The sequence below is a fragment of the Coturnix japonica genome, chromosome 34 (genome assembly GCF_054131305.1).
Source record: "Coturnix japonica strain WE chromosome 34, WE-NBRP24, whole genome shotgun sequence".
NCBI classification, from domain to species: Eukaryota; Metazoa; Chordata; class Aves; order Galliformes; family Phasianidae; genus Coturnix; species Coturnix japonica.
The window spans coordinates 5,275,826-5,295,352 of record NC_140696.1 but is presented as its reverse complement, the minus strand read 5'-3'; the positions used below and the strand labels follow the sequence as shown (position 1 = coordinate 5,295,352).

The 19,527-nt window shown below is 51.3% G+C and overlaps 1 protein-coding gene across 14 annotated transcripts in view; it reads left to right on the top strand.

Annotated features, from left to right (window-relative positions):
• LOC107324282 (protein CEPU-1) overlaps positions 1 to 19,527 on the top strand; it is a 267,939-nt gene that overhangs the window by 170,839 nt on the left and 77,573 nt on the right. For 5 of the 14 annotated variants that reach the window (XM_085526053.1, XM_015884183.3, XM_085526058.1 and 2 more), the window contains one exon: positions 2,836 to 2,920. In XM_085526053.1, the coding sequence (XP_085382179.1) occupies positions 2,836 to 2,920 (85 nt within the window). Of the gene's footprint in view, positions 1 to 1,519; positions 1,703 to 1,873; positions 2,921 to 19,527 lie in introns of those variants that run through there. The other 9 variants (XM_085526060.1, XM_085526055.1, XM_085526051.1 and 6 more) reach the window with 9 other exon arrangements.

Genomic DNA, 19,527 nt, shown 5'->3' with positions numbered 1-19,527 from the left:
AACCTTCACAGCTGGACTCGGTTGCTGGCTCCTCTGCTGCTGGAGCGACTGAATTATTGAAAGGAATCTTGATTTTGTTTTCTCTTTGCTGTTTTCATGCGTTGCGTTTATTGTCTATAGATATTTTTAAAGTCTGAAGCAATTACAGCTGTCAGAAAAGAGACGAGCTGTGACAGGCTGATTTATATGTACGTTGCATGTATGCAAGAGAGGGAGAGCGGGGATGGGCAGGGATTCTGCTGGGCATTGCTATGCAGGAACCAGCAATTTAAATTCCTTGGGACTTGCAGATGGCACTAAGCATCTCCTAACATGGTTGGGATGTCTGGAAGTCACCCCAAGCCCTTTGAGGTCGTCCTGCTCTCAGTACTGACAGGTGCTTTCTGTCCTGATGGAGGGTGCCCAGCAATCTGATTGCTGTCCTTAGGAGGTTGTGTGGCTGCAGTCCTTTTGTTCCCATTGGTTTTGCTGATGAAGGAGCCTGTTGCTGCCCAGCCAAAGGGAGCAGGGTGTGCACTGAGTGATGTGGGTCCTATGCATGAGGGCAGCTATTAAGTAGCACAGGGTGGTCCCAAAAGGATGCTCCAGCAAAATCAGTGCCTCTTGTCCATCGCCGACTTATACATCCCTGAAAATTCCCTGCTGCAGGGGAAATACAGCCCTGCACGTGGAGTTTCATTCTGTCACGAACTCATCTCGCTGTTTGCAGCCAGGTTTTGAGGCTGCAAAAGTTGTGAGTCCCTCCTGCACTGAGCAGGGTGAGCTGCAGAGCTCCCTCCTCCCGCTGAGGGCTGCAGAGAGCTGCTCCCTTCTCCAGGGAGCTGGGAAGTGGAGGGAGGGAATGCAGGGCAGCACGTCCCAGCCGTGCTGGATTCATAAAGCAGAGCCTTTGGAAAGGAAAGGAGTCAGGAGAGAAATGCAAAGCAATCCCCTTCTCATATGACCTATCAGAGCTCACAATAATAATAAAGCTTTATTTGATTGAGTGTTTCCTCTGCCTGGCACAGCTCATAATGTTTGGGAGATTAAATAGCACAGTTAGTGAATTAAGCAGTAGTTTACAGGGGATTCGGAGACTCCAGGGATTAGTAACGGGCTATGGATCCTTTCACATCTAGGTCACCCCTCGGAATCCAGCTCAGGTTGGCAGTGATTTAAAGCCCACAAAAATCCCCGGTGTGGGGTGAGGGCTGCAGAGCACGTGGTGAAGGATGGAGGGGGGAGGGTTTGGGGCTGGGGTCCTGCAGCCCTGTGTGAGCCAGGGGGTGTGGGGCTAAAAGCAAAGCACCTCTCAGTGGCTGCGGGATGTTGTGCTCTGAGGATGGCTCCCAGCACCTTTACCAGCACGAAGCTGTGCCTGCAAATATTATTAATGCGCCCGGCCGCTAGCGGAGGGAAGGAGGAACTGCTCGACATAAGCAAATGTGATATCTGTTAAATTATGAGCTGATAAAAAGTACTCGGGGACTGCGCCTGCAGCTGGGGAGGAATTTAGCACCGACACTCGTGTCTGTGAGGTGCAGAGGACCAGGAGGGCACCCTCCTGCCTCTGCTTGTCGCTGTCTGCGTGGGTTTTTTTGGTGGGGGAGTGTGGGAAGGGGGAACCATCCCGTGCCTCAGTTTCCCCTCTGCCGCCCAGGGAAGGGATGGTGTGGAGGCAGAGGGGGGTAAATATCAGAGGTGGTTTGGCTGCCGGGTGCAGGTAAGCATGCAGAGAAGTGAGGAGGGGAGATGGGGGGGAGGTACCCCATCCCATCCCATCCCATCCCATCCCATCCCATTGCTTCCCATCCCCACGGAGCGCGGTGCAGTGGGGGTTAAGGCTGCCGTCCTTCGCCCGAGAGCGCGCGCCCGCTGCCTGCGCGCGGCTGTGAGCGAGCGGGAGCCAAAGTGCCGGTCAGTGATGGAGCCGCTGCCATGACAACCCCGGGCAGTCAGCCTGCGTACCGCGCAGGGATGCTCCCGGGCAGCTGTGCCGCCGGGGCTGGGATGATGCCGCCCTTCTGCACCCCGTCCTGCTGCTGCTGAGGGTGTCCGGCATCACAACGTCCGATATCCGACATCCCAACATCCGACATCCCGCATCGCAGCGCTCTGTGTCCCACCGGGACCAGCCTTTGGGACCCCGCGCTGGGACTGGAGGAGGAGAGGGACTGCCGGGCACTTTGGGGGGCATTTGCCCGCTGTGCCTTTGTTGCTTCTGGACCCGTTTGCTGTCTCGCTGCAGGGAGTGGTGGTTTTTTTTTTCCGCCGTCTCTTGTTGGCTTTTCTTTCTTTCTTTCTTTTTTTTTTTCCCTTGTCTTTATGGACTGCCCCCGCTCGGGGAGCTGTGAACTCAGGACAAGTGTGCGTGTGCGGGGCGGGAGTGCGGCGCAGCCCCCGGCACCTCCATGCCCAAGTGAGCCTCGGACTGCTCCCGGGAAGAGCCGGCTCGCCCAGCGTCCAGCACCTTTGCCACTTCTCCTCCTCCTCTTCCTCCTCCCCCCGGCCCTCCCGTCCTCCTCCCTCACCCGAGGATACTGGGGACTCCCTCCGGATGCCGCTCGGCAGGCTCAGTGCTCGCAGGCTGCCTTTCCAGGGGCTCTCCTGATCTCCGTGGAGCTCCGCATCGCTCGCCTCCGCGCCCGCCCCGGTGGTTTTGCTCCCCCCCGTCCCCACACACACGCACCCCCTCCCTCCTCTCCCCCCTTTTCGCTCCCGGTGGCCTCGTCGGGTGTGTTTTTTGCCTGGTGGAAAAGTCCCTGCTGCCCAGGATGGGGGTCGGTGGGTGCTTAGCCCTGCCCTGGAGGTGCCTAGTCGTCCTCTGTCTCAGGCTGCTCTTCCTTGTGCCCGCAGGAGTGCCCGTGCGCAGCGGAGATGCCACCTTCCCCAAAGCTATGGACAACGTGACTGTGCGGCAAGGGGAGAGTGCCACGCTCAGGTAGGAGCTGCTGCCTCGGGTTGGGCTGTTGGGGGGGGGGTTGTGCTGCGTGGGGGCTGCCTGTGCCTTTGGGACGTGCCTCGGTTTCCCCAGTTGGGGAACTAAAAAGCTGTGAGCGCCGCTCCCTTCTTTGGGGCTGTGGGGGGGATGTGGGGCTGTGGGCTGCACCCCCTGCCCATGTCGTGCCTGCAGTGGTGCCGTGGGAGCAGGGGTTGTGCCCAGCACTGGTCCCCATTCTCACAGCAGTTGGGTGCAGCGTCCCAGTGGGGCTGCTGGGCAGGGACATGAGCAGTGCAAAGCTGTATGTGAATTGCCGTGCTTGGGTGCAGTGCTTGCAACTCGGGAAGGACTTTGGTTGGGTGTGGGTTCACTGGGGGCCTGTTGGATCAGCGTGCACACAAGCCAAGCACTGCACAGAAAGCAGAGGGACAGCGGCGTGAGTCAGCACGAGGGCTGCTCTCCTTCTCATGGTGACACACGGGTGACAAATCTTGCACCTGGCTTTGGGAAGCAGCCCTGCAGGCAGTATTCCCATCGTGCTTCCCCTTGGGCCCATTGCCGCTGGGAATTACCCATCTCATGGCATTAGTTTGGTCACTGGAGAGGTGTAGCAGTGCGTGTTGCAGCGGCAGTTTGGTGTGGTTTGTTTCCTGCTGGTGTAAGGTGGGGACGGTTGGGAGCAATGAGTCTCTCTGGCGGTGCAGCCATCGATCTGTTGTTTGGGAGTTCACTTGTTTGGAATAGCAATGCTGCTGCGTGTTCCCTCCCGCCCAACACACTGATGCTGGGAGCACAGGGAGGGGGAAAACGGTCTTCCTCTCCTTTTTCCTCCCTTCCCACTCATTTCCATGCACGGTGGGAGGACGGCGAGGTGCAGCCAAGGACTTGGAAGAAAGCATATGTCTCTGGAGGTCCCTTTTTATGGTTTTTTCCCTTTTTTTTTACCCCCAGCTGACAAAAGGGAAAGCAAGCTGAAAAACTTTGCTGCTTCTGTGAAAGCCCCACGAGGGCTGCAATTAGGTTACTCCACACTGGGTGCCAGCTCCGTGCCTGGAGTGCTGGTCACATCACAGCACATGGCTGCAGAGCAGCTCGTGCCCAGGCCCAACAAAGCACAGCCCCAGAGCTCATTGAAAGGGGTGCAGGCTTTGCTCTGTGTTGTTGCATGGTTATTTTGGGGTGAGTGGCTGCAGGAGCTGGGGTTGGGGATGGTGTGTTTGGGGTCAGTGCCTGCAAGGATGAGTCAGAGTGGGGGTGGAGGGAGCAGAGGTGTTTGTTTCCTTCTGTCTTGGGATGTCTGCTGATGCACACAGACGTGTGTGTTGCTTTGGTCATGGTTAAATGTAAGTCTGTGGTTAGATGCTGGGATAGAGCTCGTGCCTGGGGTGGTTGTGAGTGGGTTACTTGGGGATGGGGTAGAAACTGCAGGGGTAGGAAAAGGACTTGTGTGTGTCCAGTCTGACATCTCAGTGCCTTTATCAGTGCTGGGCTCTGAGCTGGGGCTGCTCCTGCTCTTGGGGTTATGCTTAGGGTTCAGGGTGGCTCAGAGCTGTCGGCCTTGCTGCTTTTCTTCATCACACAGTGAGGGTGAGGCTGGTCCATCCCATCCCACACCTTGGTTGCATCCTACCCACCCCAGTTACCAGCAGCTCACAGCAGCACCGAACCCAACCCATTTCTCAGACCTCTGCAGGAGCTTTCTCAGCACCGAAACAAGAGGTTTGATTGCTGTTTCACTCTGATAGGCATCAGTCAGCACTTCCCACGCGCAGCTCTGACAACGCCAGCGGCACACACGGGTGTTTGCAGGCGTCCCCATGAGTTCACAGTGTCCTGAGCAGGAGCAGGTGCAGATCCAAGCGGAGCAGCACTTCTTTCCCTGACTGCTCCCTGGTTTTCCCGGTGCCTTTATTCACTTTCATTCCACCGTGAAGAGACAAATCTGAGTTACAGGAGCTGAATCTCTCCTGGCCCCTGCATTTCATATGGTTTCCATGCCCTTTGCCATTGCTCTCCATGGTGCTTTACCTGAACCTGTTTTGCAAATGCATTTTGCTTTTGTTGCGCTCTGGAAGTAATTTTGGAGACATGATAACTTGGCCATGAAACAAAACAAAATCAAGCGTGTTTGTTTGCCTTTGATGGATGCAAACAGAACCTGCTTCCTCACACGTGGCTCTGTTTTGTGGGGCTCCATGGGATCCCTCCCTGTACCCAAGGACCCATCAGCAGAGGGGCTGCACGTCCCCAGTGCTGCCTCTGGCTTTGCTTGCGACGGCGTTTCTGAGAGAGGAGTTGATTGCTAAAGTGATGTGTCAGCAAATCTCAGCCACCTCTCCCCCATCTCCGAGATGGAATCAGCTTAAAGTTGGGGGGGGGGAAATAACATGAAATCATCATATGCGTGGATTATTTTTATTTTTCCTGAGTACGATTTCCATCCGAGATGAGATTTGCTCCTGATTGCTGTGCCAGAGAGGGCTTCTCTTTATAGCTCTGCTGCCTCGAGCTCAGTGTGGCTTTTGGGGTTGGGGGCATCTTGTGCATTTCTATGTCCATCCTAAGGCTGAGTGGCAGCTTGAGGGAGGTGTAAATCCAGCAGATGGCACTCTGGGATGGGAAGGGCTGGTAGGGTGAGGATCGGAGCCTGTAGGTCCAGAGCTGTTCAGTGGGAAGGTGGCATTTCTAATTGCTAAGGCAGTGTTATGACTGAGCTCAGCATCAAGCATGGGAGCTAAATCCATGCCCCTTCTGTTGGCTTCAGGGGAGTTATTTGGCCTTGGTCTGGCAGAGCTGTTCCTCACTCCTTCCAGACCCCCCAACATGCCCATTTCTGTTTGTTTTTCTGGAGCTCAGACACCCTTATTTTCCTTCAGGAGGAAGGGGGGAAAATAGGAAGGACTTAATCTACGACCACATCAGCGGGAGAACTGGCTAATAGAAATTGTAATGAGAATACAGAGCCAAACAAACAAGCAAATGGGAAAATGCAATCCCCCCTATGCAATAAAGAGATTTATGCCGACAAAGGGGCAGATCCAGCTCTCATTAATGTCACCACAAGTCTTTATCCTAACTGTAATGGACTGTGGATCAGGTTGGAAGACAGCATCTTAGTCTTGCTACAATATGCAAACTGTTGACGTGCTGTGCAAGGAATAGCAATGCAGAAAGCCCTCCTCCAGCAGGAAGAGTTGGCTCTTTGTTGCAAGCATCACCTCTGCAAGGCGAATACACAATGCCCTTGGGTGTAATGTTCAGAGGTACAAAAGCCACTGAAAGCTGAGCGCTAGGCTGGGCTGGCTCCATGCTTGGAGCTCCTTCTGGAATGCCAAGCATGCCTCCATTGGCAGGATGTTAGGAATCTTGCCGTGAGTAAGGGTTCTTGGCTCTTCCCAAGCAGTCCTGCTGGAAGGAGATCGGTGGTTTATGTGTAAAATGAGGAGATGGGAGAGCAGATGGGTGAGGATGGGGGGCTGGAGGCAAACTTGGCAGCTGTGTTGTGCCCCTGGAAGAGGTGATGATGATGCTGAGATGGGGACGGGGAGGGAAAGGACACCAAGGGTCAAAGAGGAGACGCACAATCCAGCTCTACATGCCAATGAGGACAGAGTAAATAAGGAATAAAACCACCTTTCAGCATGAGCAGCTGGTGAAATATCACAGGTCTGTTTGGTGTTGGTTTTTTTTCCAGAGATGGGAGATTTTGACCGACTCTGTGGCCATAAATGGCTCTGACACCTGCATCTGTTTTATCAGACACATACAGGGCTGCAGACATGATCCGAGCATCCATTATGTTGTACAAATCATGTATTTTCCACATCTCTGTGGGTCCAGTGCTCACCTTGCAGTGACATTCCCTGGGAGCTGGGCAGGCACCTCCTGCTCCAACTTTGAAGTGGAAAACTCACACTGAAGTTACTTAAGGTTTGAGAGTGTCTTATGGGAAACAGTGCAATTTTGGCTTCGTTTGGTCTCAGAAGGGAGGAATCCCTGGAATCAGAGTTTCCCTTTGGCTGCAAAAAAGAGTGTTTTCCTGCCCTCCTCTGAGCTGCTTCGAGTTCTGAAATCAATGTTTCCCTCTAACTACATCCTTCCTATTGCTTCTTGAGCTGTAGGAGCTGTTCTCCTTTGACTCGAACAAGACTTATATTGAATATCAGCTTGCAGAGGCCAAGCTGTAGGCTGCCCATTGCACACTGTGACCCCATTTGCTCAGCAGTTTGGTGCAAGGTGTAAATCAGGGCAGGACGTGGCGGTGTGGGGAGGCAGCAGTGTGAATACATGAGTCCAAGTGTGTGTGTGAGATGTGATTTAGTCCACTGCAAAAGCACCGTGAGGAGCACAGGGCAGCATTACCCTTGACTTCCCTCTCCCCTCTTGGTGCTTATGCTCTGTGGCACGGCAGGACGTGGCCAGAAGGCCAAAATCCCACCTTGGGTTGTTATTGCTCTGTCGTGGAGATGGATGTTTGAGGGAGATACCTTCACTGGTGCACGTCAGCTACATCTCCTAAATTTCCCTGCTTGTCCTTGGCTGGTGGAGGACAGCAGCTGCAATCTCCTTGCTGGTTTACAGCCAGCAGCATGCAGACTGCTAATCTTGCTTAGCCAAATACGGGGCTTTGACCCCAGGCATGTGTCTGGGAGCAGCACATGAGGCACTGTGAACCATCTATAGATCCTGCGCTGTCTTGGTGGCCTCCATCCATTCAAATGGGCAAGGTCATAGGGGGATGAGTACCTTCTTGGGTCTTCTAGAGAAGACCAAAGGCTTGATAGCCAAGAATCACATGGGAGAAACTCTATCCTCCATACTAGGACCCAGCCTCAGTGTTAGGGAGCTGCACCATCATCCCACTGAGGTGCTGGATGGAAAGATGCAGTGTGATGTCCTGGTGCAGCCCAAAGGATGGGATGGGGATGTGTCCACTCTTAACACTGCTCCCCTTTGCTTTGCCAGCTGTCAATAACTTAACTAACCCATGGCTGGGCTGGGTGCGAGCAGAGATCTGTGTTAGGAACGTCATCCTTATCATACCTGTCCTTTTAGGAGTGTTTTCCAAAGCTTCACATGACCTGGATACTTCTCCTCCTAATAAACCTGACCAGGGATAGGATATTGATGTCTCTTTCTGTAATGTGAAATCTTGATTCCAATCTCCTCTCATTTTTCAGCACCTCCAAACCGCCCTCCTCTGCTGCTGGGTTGGTTTATCCCCACTATCAGGTTTTCCTGCAGTCAGCACCTATAGCCTCGCTGTGCTGCGCTGATGTGATGCAGGCAGTATAGAAACGGGCACATGACATCTCCCTCTCTACGCTGCTGTAAAATTAGCTTCATCTCAAGTGGCAGAAAATGATCATATCCTCGCTTGAGGGCGATGAAGAATATTCCTGAGTCACTGCTGGTGATGAAACAGGCAGAAAATCCGGAGTGATACACAACTGCCCACTCAGTTTTAATCGCCGAGGCCATTTGCTGCTGCAGAGCCCAGGGAAGCGCTTCCTCCTCCTCTCCCTCGTCCCCATCCATCACCTGCAGCGCTGGTCCCAGTGCTGGGCCATGAGCAGTGAGTGTTCCTTTGTGTTCCCTGGGAGGAGAGGAGGAGGTAGAAGCTTTGTTTCCATAAAGTACAGGAGGAAATCAAAGCAACCTCTGTTCCTCACTTCGCCTCCTGCAAATTCTGCAGCCTCCTCCCAGCTCACCTTCATCCCCACAAATCTCCCCTCTGCTCATGTCTCAGAAGCAGCCGCTGTGCCCATCAGCTTTAGTTCAAAGCTTTCTCCTTGGATTTTTATGTTGCCGCCTTGGAATAAAGCACCCTCTTTCCTGCAAGTGCCAGCTCAGTGCTTGGGAAACGCCTTGCCAAATTTGCTGGTGACTAGGCCAAGAAAACCCTTCAAAACACTGCTGATCAGAAGCAGAACGCAGCAATGCTTTCGTTCCCTGCATATGCTCACTGACAGCTTGTGAGAGCTGAGCACTCCTCCAAGGAGCTCCTGCAGCCATGCTGTGCCATGCTTTGATGCACCGTGCTGTGCCATGCCATGCTCTACCATGCCATTTTCTACCATGCTGTGCCATGCCATGCCATGCTGTCCCCACCTCCAGCTTGCACGTGCACTGGAGATGTAGGGTCCATAAAGGCTCTTTAGGCTCTCAGTGTTTATCCCTTAACCTGATTGTAGATGTTCTCTATCCTGCACGTTTGCCAGGATACGCTATTCAGACAAAGCTCTCCTGGTGTCACACTTCTGCTAGCATAGCTTAATGTCTCCCACAGCCTGCGAGGGGAATACACACTGCTGGCTAAAGCACAGATGCGCAGGCATAAAAGTGTCAAAGCAGGGGTTTTGCCAGCACGGAGCCATTGCAGCAGCTCGCTCCGCAGATGCAGCCTGCCGCACCAGCAAAGCTTTATTGCACCAATTGGCCAAAGCTGGGCAGGTTCCCCCTGATCCCATTCTCCTCTCCATCATCCCCCAGCTCTGCACGCCATGCACTGATTTGTCGCGGCGATCGTGGCAGTGTGAGCAGGTGCAGAGCTGCAGGACATGCGCCAAGCAGTTCGCTTTGGAGGTTGTTCCAATGCTGTGCAATAAACACATGTTTTTCCCCCTTCTTTATTTCCCCATCCCTTCCCCAAAGCCATCCAGATGCTGCCTGCTGCCTTTGGGGTGAGGCTGTACTTCAGGGCATTGAGCTGAGCAGGTTGGGATTGCTGAGTGTTGTAATGACCATCCCCAAGCAGACTTCTATTGCATTCTATACATGCCAACCATTGGCACGCATGGAAATCTATCTGTATCGGTCTAGAGGTGTAACACACATAAAGTGAGTGTCTGTCTTTGTTGGTATGGAGGTGTAACATAGGAGAGCTGGATGTCTATCTATATCAGTATGGAGGTATAGCACATGGATTCTGAGTATCTCTTTATATCAGTGCAGAGGTATAACACATAAAAATGGCATATCTATCTGTGTAGTTAAAGAGGTATATGGGTAGAGAGGTATAGAAATATGTAGCTATAGAGATGTAGAGATATATACCTGGTGCACAGCTAATGAACTGAGATAGATACAGTGTAAGGGGAGCAGTAATTCCTGCAGATACCTACAGAGAGATGCAGGGTGCAGAGCTGCAGGCAGATGGAGAGCACCTGCAGGGAAGCAGTGCTGAGGTGGAGCAGAGTTGGGGGCACCTGGGGGAGGTGGGGGATCGGGCATGGGGAGCTGCTCTCATCTTTCTTCCCTGCTGCCAAGCTCTGTGCATCGCTCCTGCTGTGATTCTGAAACAGCCCTGGAGAAATCAAGGGGATAACAAGGGAGGGAAGGCTGTGCCTTTGTTAGTGGCATTTATTTTGTTTTCTTTCCTGGCACGAGAAGGAAGAAATAAAGTTGGATTTCAAGTGGGGTTGTTGCAGTAATGGGGGGAAATGAGAAATGCTCTTCAGCTGCCTTCTCCCTCCTCACGTCCCCATAAATAACCCTTCTCGCGCGGAGACGGCTCAGCTCTTACTTAGAGAGCCCATTTTGGCTGCCTTTATTTGTTTTGCTGCAGCTCAAGGGCTGCTTTCATGAGTGCAGAGCACCTTGTTGGGGCCTGGCAGCCTTGGGGCTGCTCCTCGAAAAGCCAAATGTGCACAGGTGGTTTCTGGGGAGCCCTTGTGTTTGCATGGGGTGCTGCTGTTGAAACTACTTAATGAAGGAATGAGCTCAAGTCTTATATGAGACTTATAGAATAGGATTGTCAGGGTTGGAAAAGACCAGCAGCATCATCAGGTCCAACCTTAATCCCCACCAGAATTGGTACAGTATGGGATTAGAGGGGAGAGCTTCAGTCCATGCTGGTGTCACCTAATGGTGCAGGAACCCATTGTGTTGTGCTCATTATGGGTGCATCCAGACCATGTGTGGAGCAACCAACGAAGATGGTGTGATGTTGATGGGGACAATCAGCCAATCCCAGTGTCGGGAAGCAGCAGCAAAAGCTCAGGGTTTTGTTCTGACCGCTGCTGATATCCAGTGGGAGATGCTGCACTTTGCTAGAGGATGGCACCAGCTGGTGTCTGTGGCATTGCTGGAGCTGGCTGGCTCACCCTTCATTCAAAGGGGGGAAAAGCAGCACAACAGCAATGAGAAAGGGGGGGGGAAAAAAAGCCCATAGCTCGCTTTCCAGAAGTTCCTAATGCTGCAACAGGCAAAGCATCGGAGATAAAAGAGATAAAAAAGCGAGGGAAAGAGGGAGAAAATGCGTTTATGAGCTCTCAAGCTAACAGCATGCAACTCTCATATTATTTTTCCTTCTTAGCCTTTGAAACAGCACAACGGCCCGGAGCCTTCCCGGCAGATGGACAATGTGCATGCCTTAACCACTTAACAGCCATTAGCCTAATTTCGCATACTGGAGCCAAATTAAATAATAAGTAAGAGGCTATGAAAAGCTGGTTTGGAGCCTGTGTTACTGCCTTTCACTTGATAACCTTCTCATAAACAGATGCTCTCTCTCTACCCTATTAACCTTGTCTGAGAGCAGGGGGGTGGGGGGTTGGCGAGGCAAACAAGCCAGACCCCAATGGTGAGAGCAGGGCCAGATGTGTGTGTGGGGGGAGAAGATGTGTGGGGCCAGATGTGCAGTTTTCTTCCCCCCCTCTTCCCCATAGTTGCTGAGCAAGAGCCCATCCTGTGCTTGCATCCAGCTTGATTCTATGTGCCAAAAGCTTGGTGGGGCTCAGCGAGCCCATCTATAAAGGTAAACTACCTTCATTATAAAAGGTGGGTTGATGGGCTATAGTGGGGCGGCCCTTCTAGCACAGCACACCAGTACCCACTGGCTGCTCTTCCAGCTGCAATAGATGGGAGCTGCTTTGCTGGGCACAGGTTTTCCAGCAGTTTCTTGCTGCTGAGCTCATTGCACAACAAGGTCCGGAGGAGAGACGTGACCGCTTTGCTCGCATGGAAATGTGACTTTTGTTCCTTGTTGGTTTTGCTCCTTCCTCTAAGCTGTCACACGGGCTCTGCTTTCATATGCAAAATCCGTCATCTGCTTGGCACAGCAGCCAGCTTTCTTACAAGTTCGCTTCATTTTGGTCCAAGCAGGAGTAAATTACTGCAGCCTGTGGCTGGGACGCTGGGAAGGTTCTGTGCTGGTGGGTTCTGTGCTTCCAGTGAGGCTGCATCTCATTTTGTGTGGCCTTTCCCTCCACGGGCAATGCAAAGTCCCTCTCCTATACCTGGCTGCCTGTCTGTACGAGACTTGCAGGTACTTAATGTCTTTGAGCCATCTGTTCTTCTGTCAAATTTAGTTAAAATTGGCCAAAGACTTCACAAATTATTGGGGAATATTGCTAGACAGAGGCACGCAGGCAAAGAGCACGAATGCAGAAGCTCATTCCAGTAGGTGTCTGGGCTGAAAACACACCAGGGGATATTATGCAGAGACGAGACAGCTGGAGAGATGGGGTCTGCATCCAACCTTGCCCCGGTGCGGGGGATGCTTGGCTCTGTGCTGAGGCTTGGGTCTGTTTTGGGTACTGTAGAAAGCTCTTCTGCATAGATGGACTTTGCTTTGGGTAGGATACGACCCTCGTTCCCAAGGCACTGATGTGCATCTGGGGCACCCAGGAGTTGGATGCTCGATCTAAGCAAGGTTTGGGGAGACAGAGGGAATAGCCAGCCCTCCTAGCACACCTACCCACTCATAAGGTGACCCTTGTAGAGGTGCCTTTCTGTTTGTTTGATGTAGATGACCATTGTGGGCTAAGGTGAGATGGAATACACCTGTTCCAGGGGAGTAAAAGCAAAGGCACCAGTAAAAACCCCCCTGGAAGGCTGGGTGGCTCTCAATCAATTAACATTTCGGTCAGAGCACAGAAAAGCACGAGCAATCTGGGATACTTGCTCATGTAACTGCAGGTGTCTGGGATGATGGATGTCTGCATCGGAGCGTGTTGTCTAGTCCCCCTTTGCAATCGCTGGAGAGCAATGGGCCTTTTTAGGGTGCAATCTATCCCAGTCTAAGGCAGATGTCTAAAATAGGTCAGACAGATTGTGTCCTAGCAGTGCCTTTTTCTCTCCATTTGCTGTAAAATGGGGTCCAAATGGCTAGCTTGCATGTCGATGTGATAAATCCCAACCCAAGCATTTAGGAGAAGGAATAGAATCAAAAAAGGAAATATCTAACATTGATCAGAGTGTGGTGTGAGAGCCAAGCGTACAATTTCAGCAAGTAAGCTGCAGAGCAGGACCAGATACTTCATCAAGCAGAAGCGGGGCAAGAAGAGAGGTTTTTTGGTGTTTTTGTTTCATTACATTTTCGGGTTTTTTTGGATGCTGAGTCCATCTGCATCTCATCCCTCTAACTTCCAGAAGCCTCAGCTAAGCAGTTCTGGAGGAGGCTTGTCATTAGGCTTGTCATTAGCTACCTCACACAGCAACCTGCGAGTTCATTAGTATTCTTTTAGTGCTAACGAAATGTCCGAGCTGCATCTTTTCTGCATGAGAGGCTGAAATGCTTTAGCAGTAAGGGAAAACCAGAGCCAGTGCTGTGCAGACCACCCGGAGCAGCCCTGCTCTGCCAGCAAAGCGCTGCTTGTGTCAGCGTGGCAAAGTGACCCCCAGGAGCAAAAGCAAAATGCTGGTGCAAAGGGAATTTTGTGTGTATGAATGCAATTGCAACCTTTATAAATGCATCTGTAGTGAGGGCTGTGCTAATGGGGCTGCTGGAGGTGAGGTTTGTACAGAGGGCTGCCAGCACCTGCGGGTACCATTAGAGCATGTAGGGCTCTGCTAAATATGTTCTGCCCTCTCCTGCTCCTGTAGGAGCCTCTCAGTCTGCCTGGCCCTCCTGCATGCTTTGGGTTCCTGTGTGCTGGCATGATGGAGGGAACTCGGGTGCATGGGGTGAGAAGGGAAAGTCAGCACCGGGGCCGTCGCTGTGCCCTGCCTGGCTAAGAGGCTTTCATTGATTTTTATTTTCTTCAATGGAAACAGAACTGACATCCATTAACCAGCCTCACGGCCTCTCCGGAGCAAGGGATGGAGGCGGCAGAGGCTTTATTGCTGATTTTTCCTTGTTGGTTCCTGCATCGCTCTCCCGCTGCTCTCCACTAATACTCAGCAGCTCAGGCTGTGACCTGGGAGGTGCAGAAGGCTTTGAGAAAGGAGCAGGACAAATAGGAGGTGGGAGTGAAGCTCTCCTAATCTGACCTATCGCCAGTGTCTGTTTTGTGAGGCCCTCTATGTTTTTAACCACCTTAGACATCCTCAGGTAGCTCTGCCAGCAGCCATGGGGAAGATAGATGGGAGAATCCATCCCTTCTGGCTGTGCAGCTCTGATGCTTTCAAAGCCATAGTGATGCAAACACCTTGGGATGGTGAGCAGTGGGATGCCCAGTTGTGTCAGAGGGCAATGGGTGCCACCCCACTAATTGAATTGCTTGAGCTTCACCTTAGGTTTACCTAAGGAGGATGCTTGAGGCTGCATGGAAGCAGAAGAATTAATATGCATTTAAGTTTCATTGTAGATGAATCTCACGTAGATCATGTATAAACCCACATTTGATGTCAAGGTTTTGCCTGCTGAACTCTCAGCATAATATTTTGCTCAGCACTGTCTCTATGTTCTTCTCCCCCTCATTTTTGGCGTTCATGTTTCCCATCAGGAGCTGTCACTGCTCCGCAATCACCGCGCCTCCTATTCCATTGCACTTGTCTTTGGGGGGTTGGTTTTTAATATACTGCTTATGAGGAATCCTGATATGGGGAGTAGAGCAGCAGTTTCTGCAGGGGGAAGAGCTCAGGAAATAGCAGAGAAATGAACAAACACTCCGAGGGGGGAGGAAAGTGGAAATCATCCATGAGGATGGTTTGTGGTGGGAAGCCAGGTGAAGGTGAGCTCATGATGGGGGAGAGAGGGTGAAACAGCATCCTGAGCATCCCTGTCAGGCTTTCCCTTCAGCACGTTGGAAATGTGCTTGCAGACAAGAGCTTGATGAGAAGTGATGGATGTGAGGTTTTGCTCACTCTTCTTTTTCCTTCCTTGCTGTTTAAGACTTCTGTGTTGAGTGTTGTCCTCCTTTAAAGAGGAAGGTTAACCTGGTGGCTGCAGAGCCCAAACCCAGAGGCCGTGGTTCTGCCTGGGGTTTCCATGTAGAGCTGATGGCACACAGGGAGCTTACAGCACTGCCTCAAGCTGCTCCACTTCAAGACTGAGCTGGTAAGGGGAGCAAACAAGCCCTGGCAGCAGCCCTGAAAAAAAAACACATGGATACCATCCAGCTCCGAGGAGCTTAATGGGAAGTTATTAGCTTGAATGTCCTCCTTATTGTGGGGGCCGGGCTGCCTTATCATCCTGACAACTCTGAGATTGATGTCCCTTTGGTGGGAAGCTGAGCTGTGGTTTTGTGGTTCCACGGGAGCCTCTGCTTGACTTGACCTTCCCTCTGGGCAATGAGTGCAGCTCCAGGGAGAAACAGCAGAAATAGATACGGGGAACTGAGGGGATGGAAAATGTCAATGGTATTTGGTGGCGTTTGGAGCTGTTTGGTGCTGTGCTGAAGCTTGCACTCACATCCCATTGCAGAGCAGTGTGTTGTGGTCACTGGGGTTGGCTCATGCTGGGGTGGCCAGTGGGGCTTTCTTGCTTTACTAAATTAAAAGTGTGATAAAACTGACTGTGCTGGGAAATTTAGAGCCTGACCAAGGGTGAGTTGATATATCTACAGTAACCGCAGGTGGAGTGCAATGAGATATATTTTAAAGAGAATAAAGTCACCATTTTTGGTGCCGTGAGCCTACAAACAGCAGCCAGATGGTGGCAGGAATGGAAACTGCATGCAGCTCTTCCATCTCAGTCCTGCTTGGCATCTGAATAAGGGCCCAACCATAGAATGGTAGATACATCCATGCCACAGCTGTGTGCTGTGCTTTCCTAGGGCTGATAATCTACTCCTTGAACCTCAGCTCCTGCATTACCCTTCCCTCCAGAGGAGCTCTTTGTCGGCATCGTGCTCAGCTCTGCAGTTATTTCCAAAGTAGATTGGAGGACGCTGCTGGGAATAGCAGGACACCTTCCACGTGGCAGCAACAAGCATCCTGGGAGAGTTCGATTCGGGAGACACGGTGCTTTGGTGGCAGGACATAGTGTGAGCTACGGTGATTTCCTGGCCTCGGTCTCCCAAGGGGGGTATAAAACTTTTAGTGCCTCCTTGCTTGGATGTACTTAGCAACAAAGAGATGTCAATTATTTAAAGAGACAGGAAGACATGAAAGCCATTAGGAAGGGGCTTGGCACCCCCAGAGACATTGCAGGCTTCTCCGTGCTTCCCAGAAAGAACATAAGGAGCTGGCTGCAAAAAGCAGCAGTGGCAGAGGAGCTTGGGGTGACACAAGCAAAGATAGTAATGACCTCAGGTCAGAGCTGACTTGCAAGCAGCCCCAAAGCTCTGGTTTGCAGTCTGGGACTCTTAGTAGCTTGGTGTGGTCCTTAAGGGAAAGAACAACAAAGCAGAGTCACCATCCCTGGGGTGCTCCATAACCATAGGGATGTGGTATTGAGGGTAGCAGGCACAGTGGGGTGGGTTGGAATTGGACTGTGTGATCTAAGAGGTATTTTCCAGCTATTAGGTTTTGGCTGTGTTGGCACAACTCCACCTGGGACTGTTGTCACCATTTTGCATCGTGTCCTGACTGCACGTAGCTTGGGAGATGGCTTCTTTCTTTGCAAGGAGAGCTGGCTTACAGGGAGGGTGCTTAGGAAGCTGTTTTATGCAGAGAGGAATTTCTGATCAGAGTGAGATCTCGGTGGTTTATGGGGAGGTTAATCTCACCGACTTCAGCCCTATAAAACTTAGTCATGTAATCAGCCTCTGCAGTGATTGCAGAGCAGCAAGCAGCTTTGTGAGAGCTATCTGCGGCAGCGTAGGGATGGACGGCAGAGGAAAGCAGCAAGAACATGGCTTTCAATCCAGAGGTGATGACGCTTCACCTGTGGATAGAGCAGATCACTTTGTGCTGTTGGACCTGTCGTCATGCGTAAATGAGTTTAATTGCAGCTTGAATGGAGATGGTGGTCAGATAGCACAGCCCAGCTCCCTGCCTGGGCTGAGGATGGAGGAAGAGCCAACGGGCGACCATCAGGTCTTCCACAATGGCAAAATCTCTCCTCTACACAGAGCAAGCGCATTTGATTTATTACAACGAGGTCTGAAAATAGTACTGGAGCAGTGGGAGAATTAAAAACATGCATGGCATGTATATGATACAGAATAACTAATCTTTCCTGACACTTACTGTCAATCATGGGAGAAGAGAAGATAACTAACTCTGCCTCTCATGTTCTCTGGTCTACAGTCTTCAGTCATGAAGATAAATGTCAGGCATCAGCTGTCCTTTAGTACAGCCATCTCCTGGCAGGCAGCAGGGTTCCAACAAATCCTTGTGCTGGCAGGTGAGTGTGGAGAGCAGCTCACACCCCAAAACCCTCAGCATAAACCCTTGGGGTGGCTGTCAGAGCACATTGGGTCCAAAAGAGGATATGGACATGCAGAGGACTGGGGCTCAGAGCAGCCCCTTTGGATGCTCCTGTCCTATATGCAGCAGCCTTTGTGCTCAGCCTGATGCAGGATCTCTTCTGGTGACAGCCAGATCCAATTCCATATGCAAACCCTTCTTTCTGAAGAAGTAATAATGCCTTTTTAGGTCATCTGAAATCATTTTCCCATTCATCCTAGAGCTCTCAAATTATTTCTGAGGGAAAGGGAAAGCATGGAGAAAGATTAAGATAAAAAGGGCTTTTTTTTTTTTTTTGTATTTTATTATTTTTTATTTCTGAACGTTTCATTTGAAACGAGGGAAGGGGGCAAACACAGCTCTTGTCGATTTAAATGGAACTGCTTGACTCGAGTTATTTCAGAAGGAGCCTCACGTGAAGGAGGTTTGTGCTCAGTCACCAAGGAAGGAAAGTAACATTTAGGGGCTGTTTTTCTATTTCTGGGGGTGAGGAGAGCATCTCCCCAGCTCTGTTCCCCATACAGAACGAGGCAGAGGAGAGGGATGAAGGCCATTGAGTAAAATGGTGCCTTTATTCAGTGGTGAAGGGGGGAGTGTGGCTGCAACAGACACCCAGGCATTTGGGGGAAGCGTTTATTGACAATGGCAAACATTATTTGCCTCGTAGAGGTGCCTACAAGGGCAGCGTTAGCATTGCTACTATTAATAATGAATAACAGTAGAAGAGTAAAGCGTGTACTTCTGTATTCTGTGCCATTCGGTGCGTTTGCAGAGGAGAAATCATAAGCACGTGCGAGGAGGGTAAATATGAGCTGGGGAGGTGAGATGGAGATCAGGCAGCGCTTATTGCCCCATTGGCATTTTTATTTCCCATTTAACCCACATCCAGGCTGCTGGGGCTGCAGGTGGGTCCATGTGGGTTATTTCTTATGCAAAGAGCAGTGCTGCACTGTACAGCTACCCATGGAGGGGGGGTCATCATTCCTGGGGGTGTTGTAGGGCTGTGGGGATGTGGCACTGAGGGATGTGGGCAGTGAGTTGGATTTGGGGTCTGAGAGGTTGTTTCCATTCTGAATCTTTCTATGATTCCTTCATTGCTACTTCCCCCAAAGGGTATGAAGCTCTTCCATGCTGACTTAATTAAATGAAGTAACGGGGAGACTCTTGAAGCCACCTGGCTGTTTGGATGCCTCGTTCTCTCCAGCTCTGAATTAAAAACTGGGGATGTTTTAATAAGCAGAGTGAGCCATCCCTGAAAGATGTGCTCCATCCTTCTGCCTTCCTGCATGTCTTTGGGAGGGTGACTCATCGTTGCCAGCATTTCTCAGCAGCTGTGAGGGCACGGAACTTTTTTTAGAGAGAAAATAAGATCCTTGTGTAATCACATGATTCAGGGAGCTGGCAATATCAGTGGAGGAGCACTAAAAATAACAAGGCTGGGTGACAGGATAGTAGCACTTTGGGTTGTTTTGTACACTGAATGGGCTTATTGCCAGCCCTATGGAAAGGGGTCAAGGGCTTCGTTCTGTGGTGACCCGGTGGCTTTGGGGTGAATTAGGGGTGATGAGAGGAGAGAAGGATGGGTAGGGAAGGGAAGGGGGTGGAATGACAGCAAGAAGGACGAGCACAGCATGCCTTGAACTTGTGCCCGATGGGCTGAGATGGCATTAAAAGAAGACAAAAGGAGAGAGACAGGGTGAGAAGTACAGTGACTTTAATTTGTAGGCAGAGACTGTTAAGAGAGGGAGGGAAAAAAAAGGAAAAAGAAGTACTTTGGGTTCTTTTATTCATCACTAACCATAAAAGGCCCAGACTGTGTTGCCAGTGGCTTTAAAATCCAGGACCCCATTAAACCTTCCTTGATAGTAACTCAGCATTTGGAAACCAGGCTTAAAGGAGGGTGTGTGTGGGAGGGGTTGAGGAGCTGCTTTAATCATGATTTTGGGTGAAAATGTTGCTTTTCTGCCATTTTGGGGGAGCCGGGGGCTCTGTCTGCCTGCTGTCCTATTGGAGCTCAGTAGGAACAGCATTGCAATGACTGCATCCCAGCAAAGGGTGCTGCCCTGCTTGCCCACAGGTATAAGATCAGG